Source organism: Taeniopygia guttata, chromosome 7, assembly GCF_048771995.1.
Source record: "Taeniopygia guttata chromosome 7, bTaeGut7.mat, whole genome shotgun sequence".
In the NCBI taxonomy this organism is placed as follows: domain Eukaryota; kingdom Metazoa; phylum Chordata; class Aves; order Passeriformes; family Estrildidae; genus Taeniopygia; species Taeniopygia guttata.
In genome coordinates this window covers 14,764,616-14,792,109 of record NC_133032.1, presented here as the reverse complement: position 1 = coordinate 14,792,109, position 27,494 = coordinate 14,764,616, and the positions used below count along the sequence as shown (strand labels likewise).

General features: G+C 36.1%; 1 protein-coding gene across 3 annotated transcripts in view; it reads left to right on the top strand.

Annotated features, from left to right (window-relative positions):
- STK39 (serine/threonine kinase 39) overlaps positions 1 to 26,940 on the top strand; it is an 82,249-nt gene extending 55,309 nt beyond the window's left edge. For all 3 annotated transcript variants that reach the window (XM_012574818.5, XM_030277423.4, XM_030277424.4), the window contains 4 exons: positions 5,133 to 5,185; positions 7,050 to 7,118; positions 21,358 to 21,422; positions 25,453 to 26,940. In XM_012574818.5, coding sequence (XP_012430272.1) covers positions 5,133 to 5,185; positions 7,050 to 7,118; positions 21,358 to 21,422; positions 25,453 to 25,527 — 262 coding nt within the window. In that variant the 3' untranslated portion in view covers positions 25,528 to 26,940. The remainder of the gene's footprint in view (positions 1 to 5,132; positions 5,186 to 7,049; positions 7,119 to 21,357; positions 21,423 to 25,452) is intronic.
- Positions 26,941 to 27,494: the final 554 nt, after the last annotated feature.

The window sequence follows — 27,494 nt, the reverse complement described above, 5'->3', positions numbered from 1 at the left end:
GACAGAGAACATAAATGTATAGAAGATTAAGACCTGGCTAAACCTCGAATATGTGATGAATTAATATGTTTACTTGTTTATTCCAATATTTTATTCCCTCTTCCTCTTTATAATATTGAAAGTAAAATGCCAGTTTGTATTTCACTGTTGTGTGTATACTAGCTATGCTCTGTAAGTAAAGTTGAAATAAAGTTTTAATTGATCAAAACTGCGATAATAAACAGGTACTACAGATCATCAGTACAGGTATTTAATACTTAAAATTCTGTTGTTAATAAAAAATACAACACCTGTAGAGTAAGCTGACAGTGAAAACAAGGCTACATAGGCTACATGGGGGAATTGTGTTTATCCTGGGATTTCTGCCTTAAGCACATGAAAGAGGAAAATGGGAGACACTTTATTGAGAGAAAGCAGATGACCTTTTGAAATCTGAGTGACATTTGATGAGGCCAAACATTTGTCTCTCCAGCAAGAAAAAAAGCAAGTAAAATATCTTTTAAACAAACCTGCAAACCCCACTCTTCTGTGCTTTCCCCTGCCCCAGTTATATTTCTTGCATTATTCTTGCACTAAGATTGTGCCCCAGAGAAGTGAATGAAAATTGGATGAGAACAGCTCTATGATGTACAACCCACCTATCACTCTGATTAATCCACTTCATTTTGATGTGAACTTCTGCTTTCTTTGCAGTCTAAATGAGGAATTTGAATTCTTCTGTGGTTTTAATTACAGCAACAACTGCAATGAGATAGTGCAAATGCCAAACTGCTCACCCTTGCTTCTTAGGCTATGCTGTCTTGTTTTTTTCCATTCTAACTTTGCTTCCATGGTAGTTTCAATGCAGTTCAAATTTTAGATGGTAGGACATCTGTGGGTGTGAAATTTTGTACAAGTGAGATAATTTTTTTTCTAATTTTTTTTTGTGTGTGTGTGTTTTTTGTTAAAGTTGGCCAGTCTCTTTAGTCCCTGTTGGTGGGGAAGCTTCTGTCCTGGTGGGAATAGGGCTTATTAGGAATATGAGAAGGGGAAAAAGTAACTGGTGATGGTTCCATGTGGCACCATTGTTATGGTGTCTTTTCATAATAAAATTTCTACAATTTTGCTTAAAGATGAGCTTATTTCTGGTTCTAGAAAAGAATACATATTCTGCATTCTGCTCTTGTCTCTTCCAGTCATGAGGCAGCTGTGGTGGTTACAATTCTGTCAGTACCTGCATTTTTGGTCACTTAGCTCCTTACATCAGTCTTTGGAAACCACATGTGGTGATTGAGTAGCTGAAGTCTGAAAAATTAGGCAAGCAATGCAGAGACAGAATGTGGATGTTTTTACACACCTGCACACACACACTTCTTTTGGTTTACCTTGTCTGAGAAGTTTTTTCTTACAGTGGGAAGGAAGAATATACAGTTATTTAGCTATGGTAGGATGCATCTCATCCAGCAATACAGGTTCTCCCTGAGGGCTGTATGGAAGATGCTGAAGCTTGTGTGAAATATAAGCTGATGTTTTTGATAACTCTGCGTAAGAAGTGATGGATAAATTGATGAGGGTAAAAAGGTAGCAAGATTGAAAGAAAATCTACTGCTTGATACATAATCAAAGTATGCCAGCCTGTTTTAGTCCTAAAGTTTAATTCCAAGACATCTCATTTTCTTGAATTGCACTTACATGACATTCTGTTTTTGAAGACAAAAGAAATAATGACATTTAATGTCTCTAATTTACAGTTGTATCATTACAGAAACAATTTTCTATTTTAATTCAACAACACATATCTTTTGTCAATCATGTGGAACAGAGATAATTGACTGTAGCAGGAATGATGCTATCATTAGGTAATTATTTGAAGGCTTTGTCTTTAAATGCAAATGCCTGAAATCTCTCTTGTGTCAGTAGAATCATGTCATTATGAATAGCTGCATAATTTGTTTATTCTCTAATCCTGATTTTGGTCAATATTAGCATTGTTTGGCAAACAATTTCCTTCAAAACAGAATATCTTTCTTTTATATCCTAATGACAGGATTACCAAAGTTTGTAGGTGAGGCTAAGTGGATGGTCTTTGTGCTTTTTCTACTTCCTTGAGGAAGCATTATTCCTCTGAAAATCAGATTTAGCAATCCTGGTGTGCACATCAGGTGGTTCTGATGAAAACAAAAAAATGATATTGCAGAGCATACTTTCATGAAGTGGGAAGTTTTAGATTCTGAAATTACTTTGCTGGTAAGATGGCTGCCAAAATGTCTTAGCGCAGCGTGCTTTGGTGTCACCCTTATTCAAAACATTTGGAATTCTTCCTGTTGCAGGTGAGTGCATAATGAAAATCAACTTGAAGTGAAAAAAAATGCACAAAGTACTTAAAATTTACTACTGTTAAAAAGAGATTATGGATGGGCTGGTTTTATCCATTATAATCAAGGTGTATTAGTCTGTAATGGCACAGAGCTAGAAGCACATAAGAGGTATTATAAGACATGGTAAAAAGGTCTGAGTTGGCATTTTAAAACAGAAATAACTTTTTTCACAAATGCATTTGAGAAAATAGAAACCATTAAGAAATGATGAAGAAGATAAAATTATTAATCACAAAGATACTAAGTGCCTTTTTTCCAATCCTATTTCTATATAGCAGAAATCAAGTCTGTATGCTGCTGCATGATAAAAGCGTAATGGATGTAAGTAAAAAAAAGGAACAAATGAAACACTGCTTGGAAACTCTGCCTACAAATAAATCAACAAATCCAAACAGTTGTCACCAAGGGATCTAGCAAACTATTTTGCAGTTACAGTGACATTAAATAGAACCAGAGGGTGTGTAAAGGCTGGAAAAGAGCATGAGGAGCTTTTAGGGGAGAACTCAAGTGCATCTGATATTTGGTAGATTATATATTGGGATACATAATTTATGGAAATCAATAGATGTCTGGCAGGTAATGGAACAATAAGCAAAAGCTCTTACAGGCTTCTAGCAAATTAATCTTGCCAAACTTTCATTATTTAGCTTTCCTGAATAGTTGTATACCATTATAGACAAAGCAGCAGTGTCCTAAGTTCAAAATAGTTCAGAGTGTAACAATTCTCAATAGCAAAGTTGGATTGCTGCATGCATATCAACTTTCAATGAATTTTCACCTTGACTAAAATAAACTGATTTGACTCCTGTTTATCTGGGATATTTTGGAAATTGGAGACAAAGTAATGTATACCCCATGTGCATCCTACTGGAGGAAAGAGTGTATCAGGAGCAGCTTGTCTTTCACACAGCTGTGAAAAGCTGGTCATTTTCATAAGAGTTCATAATTACTTGGTGCCTTTTTATATGGTAGATGTTCTGCTTGTGAGAGGTCTGTGGAAAGATATAATTGGAGAACCTAATGTATTAGGTTTCTTGGTCATAGAATCAGAATGGTTTGGCTTAGAAGGGACCTTAAAGGTCATCTAGTTCCTATCTCCTGGTTTACCTCTACAAAGGTGTGAAAGTCTTTATTAACTTGATTTGTTTCTTCCAAAGTGTGTATAGTAAATGAATATTTGAGTTACATCACACATTCACTCAGAACATTTCTTATTTAAGAATAATGCTAAACTTCTGTGCATTTTCCTTTTTTCTGGAAAGCAGTTTTTGTCAAAAGGGAACTTGGAGATAGGTCTTAAGTTGATATATTTTATGTTATTTTTTGTTGTTGTTGTTTGTTTTAACAAAAAGCCATCCACATTTTTCTAGGAGAGAGAGAAAGGGAAAAAATTGAGGTTCATATTAATTCTCTGTTGAATAAACAGTGCAATATTCCATATAATGGAAGCAGACTTCCATTATATCAGGAAAAGTAAATGAGCCTTGTCAGTGTGTACCTGGCTAGCTTCATTATCTGCAGCTTTGTGTCGGTGATCTTAAACTGCTATAGCTCTTTATTTAGAGTAGAATTTTGGGAACCTGAAACTTCTTCAGCATTGAAGCATTTAGTAGATTCAGTAAATGAGTACTTTTCATTTTAAGCATTGCATATGGCATACCAATTTTTCAGGGTTTGCTATTTTGCTGTTGTGTGTGTTGCCAATCATTCTGGGTTTTGTGCTTCTGCTTGTTGCTGGTTTTAGATCTGTAATATCCTTAGAAGTATTTAGCAAGCAATAATAGATGTAAGTCACAGCTGAATATGCCTGCCTATTGGATTAAGTTTTCCCACAGCAAGACTTCATGGCCTGGTATGCTGAAATAGGAGCTTGCATACAGTTTCCTTGCTGAGGAGAAGAATAATGAACTGCAAAGCACATTCTGTTGCTATTAGCATTTCAAGTGGACTGAGCTATTCATTAGAAAAAAAGCGGGCTACAGCAATTAGGTTCCTCCCTGTGCTCAGTTGACTTGTCATTTCCAAAAATGAGATGGACGTCTGTTTTGCAGAGACTAATGTTTTGTTGATGGAAGAAATTATTAACTAAACCTGAAGCTGTAAACATGCATGGAATGGAGGTTTATGGCACAGTATCATGCTGTAAAGGAATTCTTTAACATTGCTATTTACTCCCTTAAGACTGTCCCACACTGAACTGGTTAAAACACTCTTTGTGGCAAACAGGAAGGCAAGAAACCTTGGGATTTAACGTTTTACTGCTCATTTTATATGTAGGTGGAACCTCACTGCTGAGACAAATATGGTCAGTGAAAGAATTTACCCTTTTATAAACACTGTGCATCACTACTTGTCTGTTAAACATTTTTGTAAAAATGTCACCTTAAATCGGGAGCTTTAAGTGCAAGTGAATCTTCTGTTGACCGTGGAGCATAAGGTATCCAAATCAAACTGTGTTGAACTATTAGAATCAATATGGCAGAATGTCTTTTGAAGATGAAAAGGAAAATATTTATCAGAGGACTTTATTTTATTCTTTATGTTACTAAATGCATTTTCAACTTGAGCATATTTTTCTGCTAGTTTTCCCAAAATACTGCCATGAAAATGCAATGGAGTCTTTCCAGTCTGGGTGCTTTGGTAGAGCAGTATTTTCAAGGAAACACATGCTACAAAAACATGGTTGTCAATGCCAGAGGTATTCTTTGGGTGTAGGAACTGAAGAATTGTTCTATTCTTCATTACATTTTAATGTATGTACTGACTGTTTTTCAGGAACTCCAGGAAAGAACTTAATGACATACGGTTTGAGTTTACGCCTGGCAGAGGTAAGGCTCCTACAACTGAATTATTCTCTTACTGCTTAAAAAGGCATTTCAGAAATGGATTACTGCTTATGCTTAATGCAGACTGCCTCTCTGGAATGTTTCCTACTGTGCAGAACTTTATATTGAACCTCAGTGGAGTAAGAATTGCAAATGTATGTAAATTCTAGTGGTAAGGTTGAATAATATAGATATTAGAAAACTTTATTCACAGTATACTTTTATCAATTTCATGTCTTATTGAAATGACCTATATGGTCTACAAGATCTTGCCTAGCAATATTTCCATTTTCACATTTGGAAAACATCGTAGGAAATAGAATATAGTAGCCATAAAAGTGTGTGTGGTGATGGTAGCAATACTTAAATTTCTTTCCCTTTTATAATAAAAGATGGTCTATTAAAAAATATAAAGTACACACCATTTTTCAAATGCAGTCTTCAGCTGAAAGTTCAGCTGTATCTCTAGCTTTGGTATTATCACCAGAAAGAAATTCTGGTATTGAAACTTTAAACTCTACTGCATACTTATAGAACTGTAGGCTTCCTAGTGCTAAGAGCTGTAAGAACTTGTACAGTTGCCTTGTTAGAAAAAAAATCAAGTATTACTGGGATGAAATGCACAGAAGTCTAATATTTTGAGTAAGAAGGTACCATCCTTGTTAAGCTGCAACCCTTTGAACAATGAACCTATTTTATATTCCTTAGAAGTCAGTATTCACTTTATTTAGAGTAGCCTTCAAAGAGCTTTACCTAAAATTAAATCCAGACTGGAAGAGGTGTCTCTTTCACAATAAGTCATAGTATGTTTCATGTGCAGTAGTTCTGTGCATGGATTTATTCTGTATTGTCTACCTGCTTTTCTCATTGATTTTGGCAACGAGTGAAAACAAAAGAGGCCTGTAGGCCTGTTACTTAATTGGGCACAAAAGATTTCGGTTTGCCTAAAGAATTACTTGGGAAGCAGTAACTTAAGCTATTTGAGAATTCCTACTTGGTCAAAAATAAGAGGGTAGACCAGGACTGTTCCTATAGTCAGTCACTGAGACAGCCAGAGGGCAGCTGTGCTTCTCATCTCCAGAAACTGCAGCTGGCTGAGCTACCTTGCTTTTCACCTGCGTGTGTTTCTTGAGGAAATGATAAAACTCTGTGCGACTGCCTCAAAGCATGAGCTCTATTAGGGTGTTTGGTGCTGGGGCCAGATTACAGTTGAGATTTAGCTGGAATTTAAGCTTGTTCCTGTTGTTCCTGCCTGCTTACATCTAAGCCTTCTAAGGTCTTTATCCAGGGCAAGTACTAGTCACAGGGACTTAGGAATTGACCCACTCAAGTACAGTGGTTTATAGAAAATCCATTCAAAGCTTTGAATTTCATGAGTCATTAATTACAAGCTATTTAAAACCTAGATCTCAAAATAATGACTGTTCATGTGGGTCGTTTACGCCACTAGCAACAAATGAGAGAACCTACTCAACCATGTCTCTGTCCAGATATACAGCAGAATGGAGGCCATAAAGAAAATAGTGAAAACCACACTAAAGCCTTGTTTATTTTCTTGGTTGTGAAGATACTGAACTTGTAAAATGTGTACAAGGATGTAGTTAGATAAGAGAAAAGTGCTGGTGGCCAGGAGAAGTCTATAGGGGGTTTGCAGTGAATCAAGTCATTACCTTATGTGATTTGCTGTGCAGAAGCTGATAAGAGAATTATCTTTTTTTCCTCCTAATTAAAGATAATTTTGAATTCAATCCTGCCTCCCTGGGTGTTTTGGAACTAAAATATATTTTTCGTTAAATTGCATTGGATGACTGATAATTTTTGTTGTTTTTGTGGACTCATACACTTACTCCTTTCACCTTTTGGACAGACACAGCAGATGGCGTTTCTCAGGAGCTGTTCTCTGCAGGCTTGGTTGATGGCCATGATGTAGTTATAGGTAAATTACATTTTTGTTTGCAATTATGCTCGTGTGACAAGTTTGTGTTAAATGGATGTGAAAAAATGTTTTCTCTGATGCTGGTTTTCAGAAAATCTTTTTTGTCCTAATTTTGCTTTCATGTATGCATAGTTCAATCAACAAGGCAATTTTGATAGCAGTCCATGAATTGCTTTTGAAAGTCAGATCTCTTCAGTGATTTGAGAGGGGTGATATAATATAGTTCTCCTGAAGGATTATTGACAATTCTATGATTGAGCATTTTTGTGATAACTTCATTTCCTTGTGTAACAATAAAATGATTTGTCAATAGGATATTCCAGAGTGTGCTTTGGCAACTGTGAAGTTAGTAAGTCTTCTGTTTGGATTCATAGAAGGAGGAGCAAGACAATGTTCAGGACACATGGAAATTGTATCTAATAGTGTTATTTCTGTGGTTAAAAAAAAAAAAAAAAAGGTAATCAGATATGTTTTCTGGTAGCTGAAAGATGCTTCTTTATTTTTCTATTCCAGGCTTAGTAATGTTTTAATTTTTTTTTTCTTTTACTTGAAATTCAGTGCTTCATAAAGATGATTAATTAGGAAGTGCTTATTTCTCTGCATCTTCTTCCTTTCTTCTGGATGCTCAAGACCAGCAGATGTATAGTCACCAAAATCAGAGTGGGATAGTATATGCTAGATGAAGGAGAAGTGAATTGAGGAATAACCAAGTCAATTTTAGTGTTGTGGTCAGAAAAATTCTTATCAGTAGATTGAGATTTTCTTACCAATCTCAGAGATATGGGACAGTGTTTTGCAGCTCCAGAATTTCATTACTTGCCTGGAAGATTATCTAAAATACATTCTCACTGCATTTGTTGTTAAACTCCTTCTGAGAGAAGCCAGTATTTTTTCTTTTCAGTGATTAGATTACAGATTAATTCTAGCTGATCTGAACACTAAAATTCTTATCTGATCTTTTACTTTTATTTCTAAAGAAAGGGTATTTTAGGGAGGCTTGCAGATGATACAAGCTGTAGGCACTCTTAAAGTCACTCTTAAAGTTACTTTAAGGGTTCAGGAAGAGGAGTTGCTTAGCCTTGGTTTGTTGTCATTTAAACATCCAATATGAAAAATGTCATTACTATACTGCTGATAATATGTCTGGCAGAATTTCCATTTAGAAAAAAAGTCATTTTCTCTGGATAACAAAAGGATTGCTATTTGACTGCCTGGGCAGTCAGGCGGCACTCTGAGTCACCGCTGGTGATGCTGCAGTGCAAGTCCTGCTCGGACCCAGTGAGAAATCTTTTCCCTTCTTCATTTTCCCTTTGCTGCAAAATTCTCTTTCAATGCAAAGTGCCAGTACTTCTGTGAAAATGGCAGCACGAATGGGATTTGTTATCCTCTTGCAAGGGACATGATGGCAAATGAAAATAGATGTCCCTCAAGTGATAAATTCCCATCCCACTTCGACAGATTTTGGTCCTTGAAGAAGCACAAATATTTAAACAAGATTTTCCCTTGCAGGTTTGGTTAGAGACACTGTCTAGTTAGTGATAAAATTTTACTTCTTTGCTTAGGCCTATTTTGAATTGCATCGGACTTTGATTTTTAGGATTATGATGGTTCCTTCTGTACTTTCATGTTTTGTCTTTTATTTTGGTACTAAAAAATCTTAAGAAAATAAAATTTCTTGTATGTAATGAAATGAATTAACTTATATTTAATTTCAATAATGTATTTTTAGTTTATATTAATCTTTATTTAGTTTATATGGTGCGTTTTTTATGATGTAACTTTCCTCAAACTCCACAGGCACAAATTCTTGACTGAATTTGTGTTATAATCTTGTGTCTGCTTCACCTGTGAAGTTTTCAAATATGTTTGGACATTGTTACCTTCCTAGAAAATAACTTCAGATTTCATATTTTACTTAAGGAAGATTTCTGCAAAATGTAATTTTGCTTTTAATTAAGTAAAAAATTAAATTTGCACTTCGTTAGAATATTTCACTGTAACAGTGCAATCTTAAGAAGTGTTTCAGTTTAAAGCCAGAGGTCATATAAGAGAGCAGATGGTGCTTAAAATGTAAATTTGCTTACAAAACTAATTTTCTATGTAAAATTATGTTAGCACCTTGTTCACTCAAAAGCTTTAAAATCTTCCTATATAGGAAAAAGGGAATAGTATAGAAGAGCTTGATTAACCTTCTTCACCAGAAGAACTGATTCCATTAGTTTCTAGATAGAAAGCAGGTGATAAATGACCTATCATTTCTTAGCTGAAGCAGGCAGAAATTCAGCCTCTGTAACCTGAATGAAAACAAGGTTCTGAGATAGTCTCATGAAGGTTGTTCCTGTAGATTCTTTTCATGGATGTTAAAACATGTAGAGACTGGACAAAAGAGGAAGGTAAAAATACCCGTTTTTATGTTGAACTCAGCAATTTGTTGGCATAATGGCTGATCTTCTGGAAGGACATTTAAACAGTAGTCAGAAATGCTGTTGTGGAAGTATGGCCATGGCATGTGTGAGCTTAAGTTGTTAGTGTATAGAATTTAAAAGCTGACACCTTAAGTTCTATAGAATTTACTTATAAACATCAACAAGCTTCACCTTTTGGGTCTTGCTGGATTTGCTTCACTTAACACAGGCTTCCAGGAAAATTTCCTTTTTGATGTACATGAAGTTCAACCTGTTCTGCAGAAAAGAACAAATCCCAGCTTGCATATTTGGTTTTGGCTCTGATTGGTGGTTTCTTTTCTTTAGCATTGTTTCACAGAAGGTCCCTAGATCATGGGAATCAGCAGAGAGAATTGTTTAAAAGCAGACTAGAGTTTGTGTTTGCAGAGGGGAATGAGCCTTGGAGCCAGTGGTATCTTGCTGACGAGGTGTTTTTATGAAGTACTGAAATATGTATGTTAAATCAGATCTGTAATATTTTCAAAATTCCTTTTGAGATAGTGTCTCTGTATGCAATGCATGTATATTAGCTGGTAAATGTTCATCAGGTAATACTTGAGGTAATACATTATATTTTTGATACCATAATAAATAAATATAAATCACAAATCATATCAACAGTTGATTAATATGATCAACTGTCGATTCTGTTGAAAATCACATACTTGCAGTCCTACTCCACTGGTATATACAATGTGCATATAATTACAATGAAGCCTTATGCTACAGTAAATTTTCTGGAGTCCTTGCTTAAATTTCAGAACCTGAAGGTGTATTTACAATTACTAAATTGCAGTATATACATAACCACCACCCCCTTCCCTTCCTGAATGCTGCTTAAATAAAGGCCTTGATGTCCATGCCATCAATAAATGTTAAGTTGCCCTCTGCTGCATTAATGTACCTTTTAAAAGATGTTTTTTGTCAGAAAAGTATCTCTGAATATGTTGAGCATCATGGAAGATACACCTTCAATTTTAAATACATGTGACATAACCTACTGCTGAAACTCTTTGATGTTGGAGATATCCACTTAGCAACCAGAGGAAAAGCTTTTAGTCAGTTAAAAATAAAGCTTCCTGCTGAAAGGCCTAATGTGTTTCGAAGAACCAGCTGAAAACCCAACAGACTGTATTTTGTAATGAGGTCATATTTTGAAAGTAGCAAGCTTTTTTCATCAATATCTTGAATATTTTCTTAGAAGTGTGAATGTAATAGATGCCATAATAGTTTGATACAATTACTTTGGTAAGTAAACAGAACTTAAATTGGCATCTAGATTTACAAAGAAAGCCCAGCATGGCTGTGAATAGGCTAATGAGTTCAGAGAACATGTATCTGACCAAATCCAGAATAACATTATTTCAAGGGTTGTTAAACAGTAAGTAATATATATGACATAGTGTAGCAATAATATATAGTTACCAACTACAGGAGTAAAGCATTTTAAATTGAAACAGCTGACTGTCTTACAGTATGATGTCTGCTGATGCTGAAGGTACTTTCATACTAAAATGGGACGATGAAAAAGCACCAGCCCAGTTTGTTAGTACAGTTAGCTTATAGTGGCACTGATAATCCACATTTCTAGAAAAGCCATGGAGTGACACAGTAAATATCCTTTTGCTTTCCTACGTTTCTCTCTGCATTTGCTCATACCTAGTTTTACTTTGTCTTTTTAGATTAGGCATCTTTGAAACTGAATGAAGTGATGACTTTTGTTCAACTAATTCCAACTCATCTTACTGCAGTTAGGAAATGGGATAGAGCTGCACGAGTGGAAGACATACTGCATATATTTTTGTGCTCAAAGAGCAGTATGGGTGGCTAACTGGAATAGCATTTGAAGGCACCTTAGATTTGTCATTTAATATCAGTGATATTTTGAAGTGCACAGATTTTTGTAATATTTAGGAAATATTTTAGAAGTTTTTTTTGGTTTAGTTGTGGTTCAAACTAAGTGAAATAACTGAATTTTTAGTTAAATGTATCACAGTTTTATTTATTCCAAAGCTCAGTGTACCCATAAACTTTCTAATGAGAAAATGCCTTTATACATTCTTACCAATTAATTTCAACTAAATTAGATAGACTAAATACTTTGTGTTTTCTTTTAATATATTATCCAGAAAGAAAACATATAGATTTAATAAAAACCTGACTGTATTTTAAGGCCTATGTGCCTTCAATATGTGTGCATAACTCAGTATCTCTTTAGCAAGATATCCAAATGCATTACAAGTGGAAGAATATCTCTAAAATCCCTGGGGGCTTTAACAAGGACTTAAATATTTCAACACATCTGGCTCATTTAGAGCTAATGCACCAAAGGGTGACTCATAATGATGAGACTGCCAGGAGTTCTGGAAGCTTGAGATGCACCTGCAGCTAATGAATTTTTGTGTCTAATTGCACCTAAGTTATTTTAGACTTTCTATGTTGGATGTAAAAGGTGCACTGGAGGAAGTGTATTGTGTGCAGCTGGCAGGTTTCATGGAAGTTCCCACTGTGATGAATTTTCGGTGTGGTGAAAATGTAAATGTTCGAGGTGAAAAAAACCTTTGTATTAGGTGAATAATCACTGTTGCTGTGGTTTGTGGCAGAAGTATAAATATGTGATATAAGAAATTCACCAGTTGTGCAAATTATTCTTCACACATACACATGTATTTTCATGTGTCATAGTGAATGTACCTGCCTTACAGCCATGATAAAGTAACTAATAATTTTTAGTTATTTAAAAAAAAAAAAAAAAAAAAATTGGCAACTGCCTTCAAAGAAAGTTCCTGTTTTCAACCAGTGGTCCACTGGTTCCTACGTAAGTGTGCAAATGGGAAATAAATCCATGTGGTTATTAGTGGGATTAATTTGAGTTTCATCTGGTACAGTAAGTGATAAACTCTTTGCCCCTCATAAATCTGAACCAAAGTTTCAAGAACTTTCCTTTCTAGTTAAGAAGAAAACAAAACAAAAAAACCCAATTGTGAATTAGAATCAGAAATTGCAAAAGCATCAATGTATGTAATGTTTTCAATAGTATTTTACTTGCTGTTCTTTATTTCCTTGGCATTCACTTCTCTGCCAGGGGCTAGTATGTCAAAATAAGGATTTATTGAGGTTCTTCAAACTAGATGTACTCTATTTCAGAACCTAACTCAAGCACATCAGGGAGTCTTTTCTAAATATATTCTTCTTGTTTCAAGTTTCAGATACAAGGTATTGAAGTAGCCTGGCTGCTATTTCATCTTCTTAATAGTTTTGTCAGAACATTATCTATAATTCATAGCTGAACTTGGGACAGGAGGACTTGTAAAGAGCTGATAGGAAAAGGAGATTGCAAAGTAATAATATGCATAGGAGAATATGACCTGCCTTATTTCTGCATAGACCTATATTTCAGATCTAATCCAGTGTGATGAAGATACTTGTTAGAGCTGTCTTCAATATCTTGGTTATCAAACTGTTGTCAAAACCTGTGTCTGAAAACTAGCACTTGATTTCTACATTCAGTCACAGGGAAATTATTTTTTCAACCTACTGCTCTTATTCTTTCATAAGGAGAATTTAAGATAACAATTTACTGTAATATCTCAAGCTTGTTAAATAGCCCTACTAGCAGTGCCAGGCAGCAGGTCTAAATTTTTATTATAAATGTTCATTTGAGAAGAGACTGAGGTTTAGAATGCTCAGGAACCTCAAAATGAAGGAGAAGTGATGAAATATGTATATACTCATCCCATAGCTTCCTAAGTAATCTACTCTATTAGGCACATGAAGAATCAAGGTCTGAAATACATAAGTATTTAATTATCCAAATATATTCCATTTATCCTTTTATAAAGGAAAGTAGAATATCCTTTTACTTTGTTTACTTATCCTTTTAGTATGTTTTAAACATGCAGTGGTTACCCTAAGCATTTTTCACATCCTCTGGGGAAAGAAAAATCAATTTGAGATATCAACCTCCTTTTTTTTATAAGTTCCCCCCCCCCTTCTCACAGACTGTAGAATAGAAAATGTTTTCTTGGGGTCAGATATCCATACAAAGTAATTGAGAATTCAGGAGCTTAAGAATGTGTTATTGGAATTGATCTAGGCAGATTTCTAGCACTAACTTATGTCAGTTTCTATGTGGCTACAGTATTCCTGTTTCATAAAATACACTGCTCCAGTTGGGCGCAAATTTTTTCATCAGTTAACTAAAGAAAAATTACAACTTGTATATTATTTTACCTATCCTCATTTCCAGTTTTTGCCTGTGACCCCTGGATATCAATACTCTATGTTACTCAATCTTGATTCACTTAATGTGAAGACATTTGACGTTTGCTATTATTTTGTAAATGTGTTGAGATTTTTTTTTTCAGTTTGAGCAAGGGTAAATATTTAAAGTCTTTATTTATAGGTAGAAGTCAATCAGGAATATACTCCCCTGCTGTCTCTGCTATTCCTTTGAATAACCTAGGGTAATTGGTTAGTTGTTAGAGTTTGGTCCCAACCAAGTGTCTCTTTTTTTTTTTTATTTTTTCCCTCTCTTCTTTTTTTTTTTTTTTTCTTATTTTCTTTTGGAACAAGATAGCCTGGTGCCAAATGCTGGTTAATGTCCTTAGTGTCTAAACCAGCCTAAACCTAGGATGTCTTTGTAGAATAAGGAATTTATACAATATTTGGGCTCAGAACTCATACGAACCACAGAGCTCAAGTGGTGTTAATAATTTTTAATTATTTAAAAATTAAAATTTAATTAATTTAAATAATTGTTAATTTAATAAATTGTGGAAAGTGCAGGTGGAAATTGTACACTAGGATCCCTGTTCATTGGGATGCTGTAGGAGACCATTTCCAGTCTTGGTGTTCCTTTCAAAGCAGAATTGCTTTGGACTTCTGCTGTCCTGTACCTGCCCTCTTTAATCTGTGTTTTCTGATGGTGAGGCTGCAAATCGAGTTGTAGGAAATTATCATAGTATCAAATTTGAAATGGAGATAATTTCCACTGGTTTTTATCTATATCTACTGATTCAGCAACACACTTTGAGAATTCAGACAAATTTATGAGCCTTAATCTCCCTTTGATAAATTCCTAATGGCAGCCTCTTCATAAATAATACATTTCTAAATACTTTTAATGCTTCTGCCACACCAGTGTCCAATAGCTTCCTCAGAAGAGAAGCCAGGTTTGCTGTTGATCTTTCTGTTTTCTTTTATTTACTTACAAGAATCATGTCTAGGTCCTTGCAATCTTCTAGCAATAAACACTTGCTGGTTGGCTGCCACAGATCTTCAAATGCTTTAACATTTCCCTTGATACTGAGCAACATAAACTGAAGGGATTTTTTCATAGCATCCTGAATGGTTGAACTAATGAACACATTACACTTAAGTGACCTTTTTGATCTCTCTTTGAAGAGCCCTTTAATCTTTCAAGGCAGACAGTTGGTGAGCTGTTAGATAATAACAAGACAGATCTGGAAGAATTGTTACCAAAAGCTCTAAACACTGATTGTTTTCATTTTTTGCATAATATACTATAATACAATACTATCTGGGTTTTAAAACTTAGTTTTGACTTTGTTCTGAACTTGCAAATGCATGAAAATCACTGTGTAGTATGAAATATAAATGAATGCATAGATTGCAATGAGCCTCTTGCAATATGTGAAATGGCCTCAAGAGCGTGCATAATAAATTCAGCCCTTTGGAGGAAATCCCCACCAGTAGCTGAATTTTTAGGGGTGATAGTTCCACTTAAAAGTATTCCCTGCTACTCAGGTACCCTGTGTCCTAAGACCTATACAGGAGAACACAGCATTAATCCTCAAACCGGCAGACTCCCAAGGCAGTTAATTATGGTGAGCTCCATGTATCAGATGAAAATGGTAAAATAACTGCCTACTGTTGGGGAAGAGGTAATATTTGAAACAATCAGCAGGAAAGCCAATAAATCTGTGGAGGTTTGAACTTGTCTTCTCTAACAGCCGTACTGTTGATGAAGTAGGGAGCAGTTGAAGGTAGCTATTTTTTATAGACTGAGTTTTAGACTACATAAAAAATATTTCACTTCTAGCTTATTAAAAATATTTTTCATTTTCTCCAAGGTTATAATTTTTCTCTTTTTTTTGGTGACAGTAATTTTGTGCCTGAATAGTACTTCCCTCTCCTCATATCTGAATTTCAGGATTACAATATGCACTAGCTTTGCAAACTGTTGAACCTAAGCATGAGTTCATGAGCTATTTCCAAGGTTACCCATCCATTCTTTGCAAAATGGAAAAGCAGATGAATCATTATTCTTTTGAGAACACCCCAGAAATATAATCTCAAGCTTTAGATTCTGCTTGTGTCTGTGTTTATGCCAGATGGCTCTGGCTTAGTTGGCTGGGTGGGCATTGTACTGGAAATAGTTTAACTGTACTTCATATAGCTTTATTAACTGTCTCATTAATTTTAACTTTTCCAGAAGTTTTCCCTCTTCAGAAGCCTTTAGGGTTAAGTTTCATGCCGTGTTAAGAATTTTAAGTAACCAGAGAGAGAGCTTCGTCACATTGCAGGAGGCAAGCAGCTATTTGAGACTGCCCAAAGTTTGGTTATTATCTTATATTTGTAAGATCTTGAAGATGGCCTTTTTTTGTTCTGTTACCTCATATCCGTCACTCATTTAAAAACTGTAATTTATATGGTTGGCCAAAATTGTAATATAGCAAAGAGTATTTGATTTGTATTATATACAGGCCAAAGCCTCTAGTTATATGGGAATTTTTAATTAATTCCATCTGCAATTAACACCCTATGTTCTATATAGTTATATGCTGGGTTTGACCTTTTCTCCTATTGCATGTTCTGCGAGTGCAGACACTCATTTTGTCAGAGTGGCACAACCATTCGTCACTGAGCAAAACCTACAAAAGAACCTGGAATGATTTGTAGTGTGTAGGTTGATTACATGTCCTTCAGAAGCCTTCTGAAGAAAGTGAAGAGCACCTCATTTGTTGTAAACAACAAAAAGCCTCTTGTCCTAACTGCTGCTAATGTCTAAAGAGAGCTTTTGCTCCAAGGCATGATTTGAAGTATACTCTATTTACCTGAGGTTACTGCTGGCAAAGGTTTTTCCATCACCACTAATTTTTTTCTTGTTCATGTTTCTTTTTCTGACTTTTATAGGTGCATGGCCATAACATATTGAGAAAACACTCTGCAAAATACAGTTGACTATACAATATCCAGGTCTTTTAGAAACAGTGAATTCCCAACAGGGGTTTAATTATCAATTAGTGCTGCTTGCAGGTGCTAATCTATGAATTTCACAAGCACAACATCGAAGCCATGACTTCAGATTATTTAAAAGAAAAATGGCTTTGTCAATAGGAACTGCAGTATACTTAACTTAGAGATAAGGTGTAAAGAGATATATATTTTACAATGCTCTTCATTTTTCCAAATAATCTAAGTGGAGAAAACAATTCTTATCTCTCTAGAAAGTCCTAGTATGAAACTCCTTTTCACTTTAGGGAGAGTGTTACTGTATTAAATTGACTTTGTTCACCAACTTGCAACACAAGAATTGTTGAGACTGTGGGGTTGGGAAAGGTTGTGAGAATGGGATGCTTATTTTCCTCACTGTGGTTGGCAGATGATTGGGTTCATTTAGAAACTTTAGTCTTATTTGTTGTATTTAAGCCAAATTAGAACTTTGCATGTGAACTGTACAAGGAGAGGGCGAGTCTTAGCCTAGTAAATAATTTTCCTGAATGAGAAGAGCCTAAATGCAGTAGCTGGAGGAGATTTTCATCAATAAAGACTAATAGTTCCACTTAAAGATAATTGGGTTTTTTTACTTGCCTGAAGTGACAAGTAATTCTGTATAGGGCCGGACAGTAACAGCAACTGCTTGTAAGTGAAAGCATTCTTTACTGTCATGAGTGTATGCCTGGCATGAATTTTTTTGGTGTCTTTGGGGGAAATTTGCATATCTAGTGGTCCAAACTGTGTAGGTTTAGTAATAGTCCTACATTTTTAGAAATATATTTACAGGAGTGGTAAGTCAGTTATATTTACTGCAAGTGCTATCTTTAATTGCATTTAAAGTAGGATGAGTATTCAACTGTAGAGTGTGTTCTTGTATTTATAATTCTGAGGATGTCTTCATTGTATGGGATCCCCAGATCTTCTGGAGAAATAACTGGAAGGGACTGCAGGCATTCAGGAAGGACTTTCACCTGCTTGGATGGCTTCTACTGCCTGTGCTGCAGGCTCTTTTTCCAGTGAATTTTACCTAAATTAGGGATGCTATGGACGCCTGCAGTTTATAGGTTATGTTTTTCTTAGGTGACTTCATCAGGCTCCAAAGGATTTCAGTTACCACTTGAACCCAGATCTTAAATATTTTAGGTGCAGAAGGACACATCCAAAGCTATGTACTTACTGAGGCCTGTTGCTATAGGCAATCTGGGTGACAGAGGCCTTAGAAGGTTTGGCTTGCATTAATGTGAAGAGGATAATGATTGTCTCATCCCATAGGTAATGAACCATATTTTAGAGTTTCCTGAAATAATGACGTTAGGTATCCAAATTCAGACAGTTGCTTCTAATTTTTGTCCTTGTGGTCTAAATATGGGCAAGACCTAGCAAAACAAAAGCAAGGAGTTAGAAAAATGGAAAAGATACCAGCAGGATGGTACGGTTTTGCTGGATAAGTATGTGCAAATACTTGGCTCTTAGTTGATGATAATTACATATGCTTTCAGATATTGCAGAAATTGTAGGCTTTTGGGAGAATTTGCATTCATGGTGGTTTGATTGACTGTGATTAATGACATTATCTTGGCTAAATGATTTCCACTGCCTTTCTGTAAAAGCCAGAAAATGTAAAACAGAGTACCAAAGTCAGAGGTGAAATGCTAGTTGTACTTGAAAACACTGAATGTGTATGATTAAAATTGAAAAGATCTCTCTGTAGGAAACTGCAGATGTGACTATTCTTAATGTAAACTTGTGTTCTAATATTATGGACTCTTTATAGGTCTGCTTTCTCAATTTCAAGCATAGCCTGAAAATATCTGACATTTTGCCCTTAAATCCTCCTAATCTTCTATTTGATTACATGTTCCACGCTAGCTATGGTCCATCAGAAAAACAAAAATAAAGCATATTTAATATGTAAAAGTTTCTGACTTGAGTTCATATTAAAAGTAAAGACAAATGAATAAATAAAACTGTGTCACATAGCCTTTTATTGGTACTGTTCTTGGCTTTCTTGAAGAATGATAACCATCTAAAATACCACTCAATTCTGATACAGTGTTTAAGTAACAACAACAACAAAGTAATTAACATTAACTATTTACCTATTTTGCTATTTTTACTTGGAAGCTTTTAATCTCTTCCCTGGTAAAGAGTCAATCAGGAGCATGGTTAGGGTTTTTAAAGACTCAATACTACCTGTGGCATCCCTGATGCCCCTTAGCCAACTGTATCCTAGTTCATTAAAACCCTTGCTGATCGTGGGCTGCTGTTTGCAAATGCACTAATAATACCTTTGCCAGTAACTGCCTAAGGGCAGCTGGAAGGTTTGCTCCTGGGGGAATAGCCCAGCAGCACACTGACTTGCCTTAGTTGTTCCACTGCAGGTCGGCATTAAATGAAAGGTTGCCCTTCCTAAAGACATGCATGCACTTGAAGGTTGTATTTTTGTAACATTTTATTTAGGTGAAGTTAGAAATCTTTGGATTTAGGACCTAATGCCTATCTGGTTTTGTACCACTGTCTTCATTTCAGTGCAGCCAGCTAACACTAACTGGAATTTTGTGGCTTTTTGGGGTTTTTTGTTTTGTTTTGTTTTGTTTGGGGGGGGTTGGTTGTTTTTTTTTAAGATATGGTTTACAGAGATTTGGAAAAACCAGAGCTGCTCTGAAGTGCATGATTGTATTTCATACATTTTAAAAACCTAAAAAATTGAAGCAATTATATCCTGGCTTCAGGACATATGAAGCTTAATGTTCCTAAGGTTCTAAATAGTAATTGTAATTAAAAGCCTTATATGAATTTGCATGTATTTTATCAGGTAGGAGGTATTGCAATAAAATTGACTTAAAGATTGTGGAAGTGAATTGTGTGACTGAAATAAAAAACTGTTTGTAACTGGTAGAATAAAAAATTTTATTAATCATGAGGCTTTAAAAATGGAAAGACTTTCTATTGTAGTGCCTGTAGTTGAGTTCATTTAACTGTGAAGGTTCTTTTCTTTACAAAAAGTGTTCTCTACAAAATGTATCTCGTGCCTGCTTTAAGTCCTGTTTTTAGTTTCAAACACACTTTCATGTCCAGTTAAATTTATTACATGTGTATAAACAATCCTTGATGCCATTTTAATAGTATAAAGAAAATGAGACCCACAGAAAATTGATTTGCATTTAACAGTGGCAGCAGATTGTCCTGTTTACTTCTCTAAATTCCCTTGCTAGATACTGTACTTCCCCTGTGAGGTGAATTTCTGTTATTACACAGTGGATCATGCATGATCAGGCACAGTGGGAGTGAAAATGTTGTCATCACAATGTTAGAAGAGGGAGGAAGCAGAAACCCAAGTTTGTAGCAGTAGGATATGGAATGCCCAAATGTTTGGTGTGTATCTTCCACCATATGAATGAGGTAGAGAGAGTTACTTATGGGCAGCATTTACTTTCTTACCTCTTTGCTTTATGGTACTCACCTTGTCAGTGTGCTAAGAAATGTCTGCTACTTAATACCTGTTCATTTCCTTTTTATAATCTTGTTTAAACAGCTCTGCCAGGTGTGAAATATTTATCTCATGCTCATATCCTGTTGCTTACATCTCATGCTCACGTATCAATCTCGAACAAAGGCCCTTAATGATTTGGTCTGATTTAGTTCAGGATCTGTGACTGTGCAAAGCTGGGGAGCCAGTTCAGTAAACATATAAAGCTGAAAGCAGACACTGGGTTTTTTTGGTCAAGATTAATGGTAGCAATAATTTTAAAACAGACCAATTAAATATGTAACTTAGGTGTTTTGATAGAAACAGTGTTTATTAATTTCCTGCATTCTCCTCTGTTTTCAAAGAGCAAATTGTTTCCTTCCTGCTATTTCTGTTACAGCATAGAGCTTCCTTTTCTGGACACTCAAGCTCTGTTCATCCATTTAAAGTGTTTATTGCTGTTACTTGACAAACCTTGATCATATTTTCTAAGAGAGTAGTTTGAAGATCAGCTCTTTTTGTGTCACTCTCATATTTTAATTTTTTGGGTTGTTTTTCTGCTAGTGAGCTGTAACATATCACCTAGAGTCTGTGTTAGTGCTAGCCCAAAAAAGGGAAAGAAGCACATGCATAGAACTAGTTAGAGGGGACAGTGAGCTCAGTGTTCTGCTAGAAGCTGATGCTGATCGTGACCCTGGCTATAGCAGAAGGATGATCTAAATCATGCCAGCCATCAGCTTATCCTTGGCTGTCTGATTCTCCAGTTTTCATTGCATTTGTGTGATGGTTAACTGTTTATGGAATAGACTGTACTGAAAATCAGTGAGTTGGGTTTTTTACTGTCATTTGGTTTTCAGGCAGATTATGCCCCTGAATCAGTTCACATAGTCACGAAGTGCCAGTGACTGTGAAAGGAAGGAAGTCCAACTGCCCTCTGAAACAACAACTAGAGAGGGATTAAATGATTCAAGTGGTAATTTACAGACATGTATATGTGTAAAGTTAAATAGAAGATTCAACAAAAGCCTTGATGCCAAGTTGAATGCCATTTTCTGTAAATCATATTTTTTGTCTTTTTCTACAGTTGCTGCTAATTTACAGAAGATAGTAGATGATCCAAAGGCCTTGAAAACACTGACTTTTAAGTTGGTAAGTAAAAGCATCAATGGAAGAAATAAATTGTCACAATATTCACATAAGAATCAGGGTTCTATCTCAGTTACAGATACTTTGTTGAATAAATATTTTGACAGATAAAGTGACTGAAATTTCCATGTATTAGAGAAAAAGCTTAAACCTTGTTTTGACAGGACAGTTCCATAACTGCATGGGGAAGGAGGTTCAGTCACATGAGTTCTGAGGCAGCCTAAGGTTTAGGTGAGAAGCTGCAGTAAGAAAACCCATGGGAAGAATTGCAGAAACAAGTGAAGCAGAGAAAACTGTAATAGCTAGGTTAACACTCCTTCACCCCCACCCCCTTAGCTCTACCCTGGCTGAAGTGTCCTCTGCTGATGGACATTTTGTTCCAATCCCATTTTTTCAAATACCTGCCCCCTTGCATGGCGTCATGCAAGGTCTTGCATGCAGGTCACCTTCTCCAATGCTTACTTCTCCTTAGTTCTTCTTTTCAACCTTCTTTCAGTTGACCATCCACACCTGCATGTTGGTCTTTCTCCCACTGTATTTTATCATTGTTTCTCCTTCTCTACCTTCTTCTGTCTTCTGTATGTATGTCATCAGACCCTGGGACAAGGCTTGGGACTCCTTTCTGTGTTGCATTTTGTACACTGGACCATGGGTCCTTAATTTTGGTCAATATTGATCATAGCATGATAGATTTAATTTAATTATAATAAATTTAAATTGCAAAAACTTGAGCCAGAATTGATGTGCTGTGTTTTTTTTTATTTATTGTTAAAATCAAGGTGAAAAATGTATATACCTGAAGCTATTTAATTATTCGTTATGTAAATGCTAGTTAGTTTTCAGCATCTTTTGTTGAAAGTGACTCAGTCACATGAGAGACTAGACTGAATGTCTGTTAGATAATCAGGCCTCCAGAATCACAGCTTTGTTTATAAAAGCAGCTGCTGTAGAGAGCCATTTTTAGACCTAATTGATGATGATGTATTAATTCAAGACTCTTCTTCCCATATCATTCTTTATACAGATCTGAGGAGTTTTAGCTCATTTGAACTCATTTTTCCTCTACAGTCCAGTGAAATCCCCTGAACCTGTGAGAAGGGGTTGGGGCAGGGAAATAAAGACATGTAACTCAAATTAATTTCTTTCTCTGGCCTTTGCTATAAATATAGCTTAAAAGCTACTGCTTTTCTTTTTGCAGCAGATCTGTGTTTTTACTGTCTAAACATCTGACTTGGCTTTACTGTGTAGTAAGTGGCATCTCACCAAGAGCATTTAGATAACAGATACTCCAGAGGCTCTGAGAAGCCTGGGTTTCTCATTCCCACACTTAAAATAGAGGCTTGTGATTCCAGTATCCCATAGTATCCAGGTTATGCATGTTGAAAACACATCCACTTGAAAATGTAGGTTGGGATATTTTTTTTCTGTTTTTTGGTGATTCAATTGGATTTATTGCTGAGGTTTAGTCAATATCATATAGCATTTCAGATTCCAGGGAGTGAATGCTGCTATCATCCTGCTCCTTACCATACTCAGAATTAGCAGGCAATCCAAAATCAATGTCTTTGTCCCTGCTGTAGGTAAGTTCCACCGGATAGGTAGGAATTCTGGAGGTTTATTTTTAACCTTAGTTTCTTCCTCATACTTCTGACTAAGGTTTCCTGCACTAGTTCCTATTTTGACAGAGAAAGACCATAACAAAAAGTATCCTAATTTATTTTTCTCCTTGGATTAATTTAATATATGTTCTGCTTCTGCCTATTTCTGTATTTTATAGTGAAGTTGCTAAATGAATTGTTGCCTATGAGAACTCTCTCATATCTTTGTATGCTCTACTGGGTCTTTGTTACCTCATAACAAGATCTCACTGAATTTGAACACTTGTATACAACTTGATTAAAACACATTTTGTTGGTAAATATGTAATGGGGATTAAAGGTCTAAATGTAGCTAATCCTATATCCATTCAGAAAATTCAACTGAAAAATACTTCTTAATCTAGGATTAGTTGCAAGTATTTCTGGACAAGGAGTCTGGTTAGTATCTCACTGCTTACAGGTTGCTGTTGCTGGTATTTTGCTGGTAAATAATATTTCTATTCAAACAGCAAGCTGTCTATCTTTGGGGTGAAAAAGCAACGGTTTATGTCTTAACTATTTTTGTATTTAATTATTACTGAAATAAAGAAAATTTTTAAGGTGAGGTGCCTGGGTGGCAGAGGTTGGATTCCCGCTCTTGCATATTTTAAAAACAATGTATCTTTGCTCTTGCAATGATGTAATTCTGCAGAATATATACAGTAATAAATATCCCCTAGTTGTCTTGGCTAACACAGAGTGAAAACTTTCCTATAGGATCCAGCTGTCCACACTTTGGGAGGGAGGCTGCTTTAATACACAAATAATCTTGGAAACACTCAAGGAAACACAAAATCATTGCACAGCATAATTTGCATTTTGTGTAAGGACTTTGCTTATGAAAAAGGAAAGAAACCCAATAATGAAAGAGTGTGTTCAGTCTCAACCAAGTACTTTTATTTTGCAGTTTGTATATAGTATTTGTATTTATGCTAAGCACAAAATCTAAGTTAATAGATTCAGGTGCATTAAATAGACATAGGATAATATTTATTGATAAGGAAGGCATTTAAAAATCTATGTGTGTCTAGATATGTAACTTATCATGGCTTTGAGGAGATTGACAACTAACTAGAATGTAGAACAATGTTAATAGTATTAGCACTTTTTAGCATCAAATTTTAAGTGCAAAATTCAAACTCCATTTATTTGATAAATTCCCAATCCAAGCACCACTCAGATAGCTGAATAGTAACCAGAAGTAATGGTCTCAGACCTTTAACTTGCTGCTTCTGTGGAATAAGAGATGTGAGATACTATCTGAAGAGAGAACTGTTCTCTGTGTCTGCTTAAAGTAAATTTGAAGGAATAGCCTGATGTAATACTTCCACAAGTGTCAACACAATTTTGTTTCTGGTCATGAAAATTCAATGGATTGTGTCAGTGCACCTCCTATGCACAATCTGAGAGCTCTTAACCTTATAGCACATGTTCCTGAACCAGTTCTATTAAAGGGTTCAACTGCTACTAATGCAAAAAAAGGATCAAAAGCAGTTTTATAGGGGAGACCAGTTTTTCTGTTGGAGATATTTTGTGATATGTGAAAGAATCTAAAGGCATCTGTCGTAAGTTAGCATTGCACACTTTTAATCCAATTCTATTATTATTTTGATTTATCTGCCATACAGATAAAAATGTATAAACTCCTTTATTTAAAATGCCACTTTTGTCCTGCAGAAGCAACTTTTGTGTTTAAAAATTGAAACATAAAAATATTTTGCCTCCAGCATATTTTTTCTAAACAGACCTAAAAGTAATAGTTTAGTCCTGAGCAAAGTGGTTTTATATTCTTACTGTTACATATGAAAAATGAACTGATCACTTGTGCCAATTTGTTTTGTGACAGGCTTTACTGAAGAATCTAAACTGTACAATTTTAAGTACTAGATTGTACTGTCAGGAGGGAGCTGTCCTTTTGCAAATATTAGTATTTACTCTTTTACTGAAGACTGCTTCAGTTTCCTGTTTAAAAATTCAGCTGGTTGGTGAACTGACTTGCTGGCTGGACTCACGAGACATTTGCTGCATACAGCACAGTGGTAAAAAGTGGATTCTATGCATGTATATTAGATGCTCTTCATGAGTGAAAAGGGTTTACTCCCATGAAAAGGCAAATTTGGCTCCAGTCTGGAAAGTTCGTTTTAAAGATTTTGGGTATTTCAGTTTCCATTTTCCAGTATTTTTTTTTTTTTCATAATTCTTAACATTGACTGCAAGAGTTTGCTAAAATTAAGGATGCAATTGGTTGATGCTGACTGAGGCCACATGAAGCAGTCTGAAAGCTTTCCTTCAATCAAACTGTTTGCTGACTGGGTGATAAGGGGAAACTTTATATTCTGGCTGTCAAATGCTCCTTTGTAGCATGATATACTAAACATTTCTGTTTGTACTTGCAGGCCTCTGGCTGTGATGGCACGGAGATTCCTGATGAAGTGAAACTGATTGGTTTTGCTCAGTTAAGTGTCAGCTGATGTCTGTCCCTTGACCCCAAGCCGAATTGTGAGATTGCGAAAAAGCCAGCTTAGATGCAAAGGAAAATTAATGCACCACACACTGAGTTCTGCTTCATTATCTAGCAATTCACAAAGTCAGAACAAGCAAAGCCCACAGCTACACCGCTCCTGTTAACATTCAAAATGCTCCTACATGTCTCTTAGCAGTTGATTTGGATTCTCCCAAAGTGAAAAGCCTGTGGAAATGTTCTCAGGTGGTTGTATTTATTGGTTACAAAATGAAATTTCTTATCAAGCTTACTTCTTTCATAGACTTTGAGTGATACTATTTTACCTGTACTTGTGGTTGACAATACTGCCTCTGTTCTGTTACATTTAGAAATTAATATACATATAAAAGTTTAGAAATATTAGCCAAACTTGAATTCTAGTTTAAAAAATGACTGTGAATTTTATTTTTCATATATTTATGCATTACACCTACTAGTAATAAGAAAATTATTTGACTTGATTATGTGCTATTTGCAGTTAATCTCCCACTATTTAAAAAAGTTCCAGGTATGTCTTTGAAGTATTTGGTAATTTCTAGGGTTTTTTTGAAATAATTTGATCTGGCATTAGCAAGCTTTTGTTGGTTGTATGTCAAAAAACAGTCCACAAACTGATCCTCAAGGGAGTGGGAGGTGCCTTGCAGATATTAATGTTTTAAGAATGTGCCTGAGGCTGCTTATATAAATAATCTCCATTTTCTAGAAGTACCATACATATGGTACAATAAATATAAATATATATAGTTATATGAGCAAGGAGGGGGGATATACAGTAGCAAAGGTGTTAAGAGTATTTTGACTATGCTTTATTGGGGAGTCTACGAGCTAGAACTACTGTGAACTGTTGTTAAGGTAGAACACTTACTGTGCCCATCTCTGATCTGACTTACGCTTAATGAATAATTCATACAGGTGAATAAAAACTTGAAGAATGGAACTGAAGCTTTATTTGAAGTTCTGCTAAATACCAAGGTTGAGTGAAAATAATAGGGCTTTGTGCAATGATCAAGTAAAACTCTGTTACAAAGAAAATAGTTTGACCCAAGTAGTCCTCTGCTTAACCTGTGACATAGGTGTTATGGAGCTAGGGAACCTTAGAAAGACTTCCACATTTGGAGATGTGTTTCTCAGAGGTTACACTTTAAACTACTTCCTAGTTAATCCTAGATAAGTGGCAGCTCTTTAACGTACTGAAAATGGCAAATATATATTGTTAAGAGAAGTTATTTATAATGCCTTGTCATAATCGTTGAGGTGTTCTAGAACTATTTGCATATGACTCAATGTAATCCCATTCCATCCTACTGTTTACATGATGATTACTCCAAGATGACTGCAAAGATTAAAAAAATAAAATTAAAATAAAGATGTATTGCACAAACTGATTTGTATTTTGAATTTCCATGCTCTGAGCGGATTAGAGAGTTGTTATTACAAAAGGCTGCTGCTCTTAGTTTGGGTGCAGCAGCTGGGGAGGAGGAGAGGAAATACTGCTTGCGCCCTCGGGGTAGGGGTTGCTTTGCCGAAGCTGAGGCTCCCGAGGGGGTTACTTAAAGCACTCCATGGGTTTGCCGGGGGAGGCCCGTGTGCTTCTGGTTTGTGTGGGCGGAGAGCGCAGGCCCCGGGCTGGGGTCGGCGGCCCAGGTGAGCGCCCTGGGGCCGATCAGGCCTCTCGGGGCTGCTGGTGGCCGCAGAGCCCCTGGCGGGCGAGCCCCAGGGCTGGGCTGGGCTGGGCTGGCTCTCGGCAGCCGTGCTGCTGGCGAGCAGCGGGGCCAGGGAGCCTTTCCCGGGGCCGGGCACTGAGCTCGGGCCCCGAGCCGGCTGTGGCCGCGGTGCGGGCCCGGGGCTGGCCCGGCCTGGCTGTGCGGGCCCGGGGCTGGCCCGGCCCGGCTGTGCGGGCCCGGGGCTGTGAGGGCCCGGGGCTGGCCCGGCCCG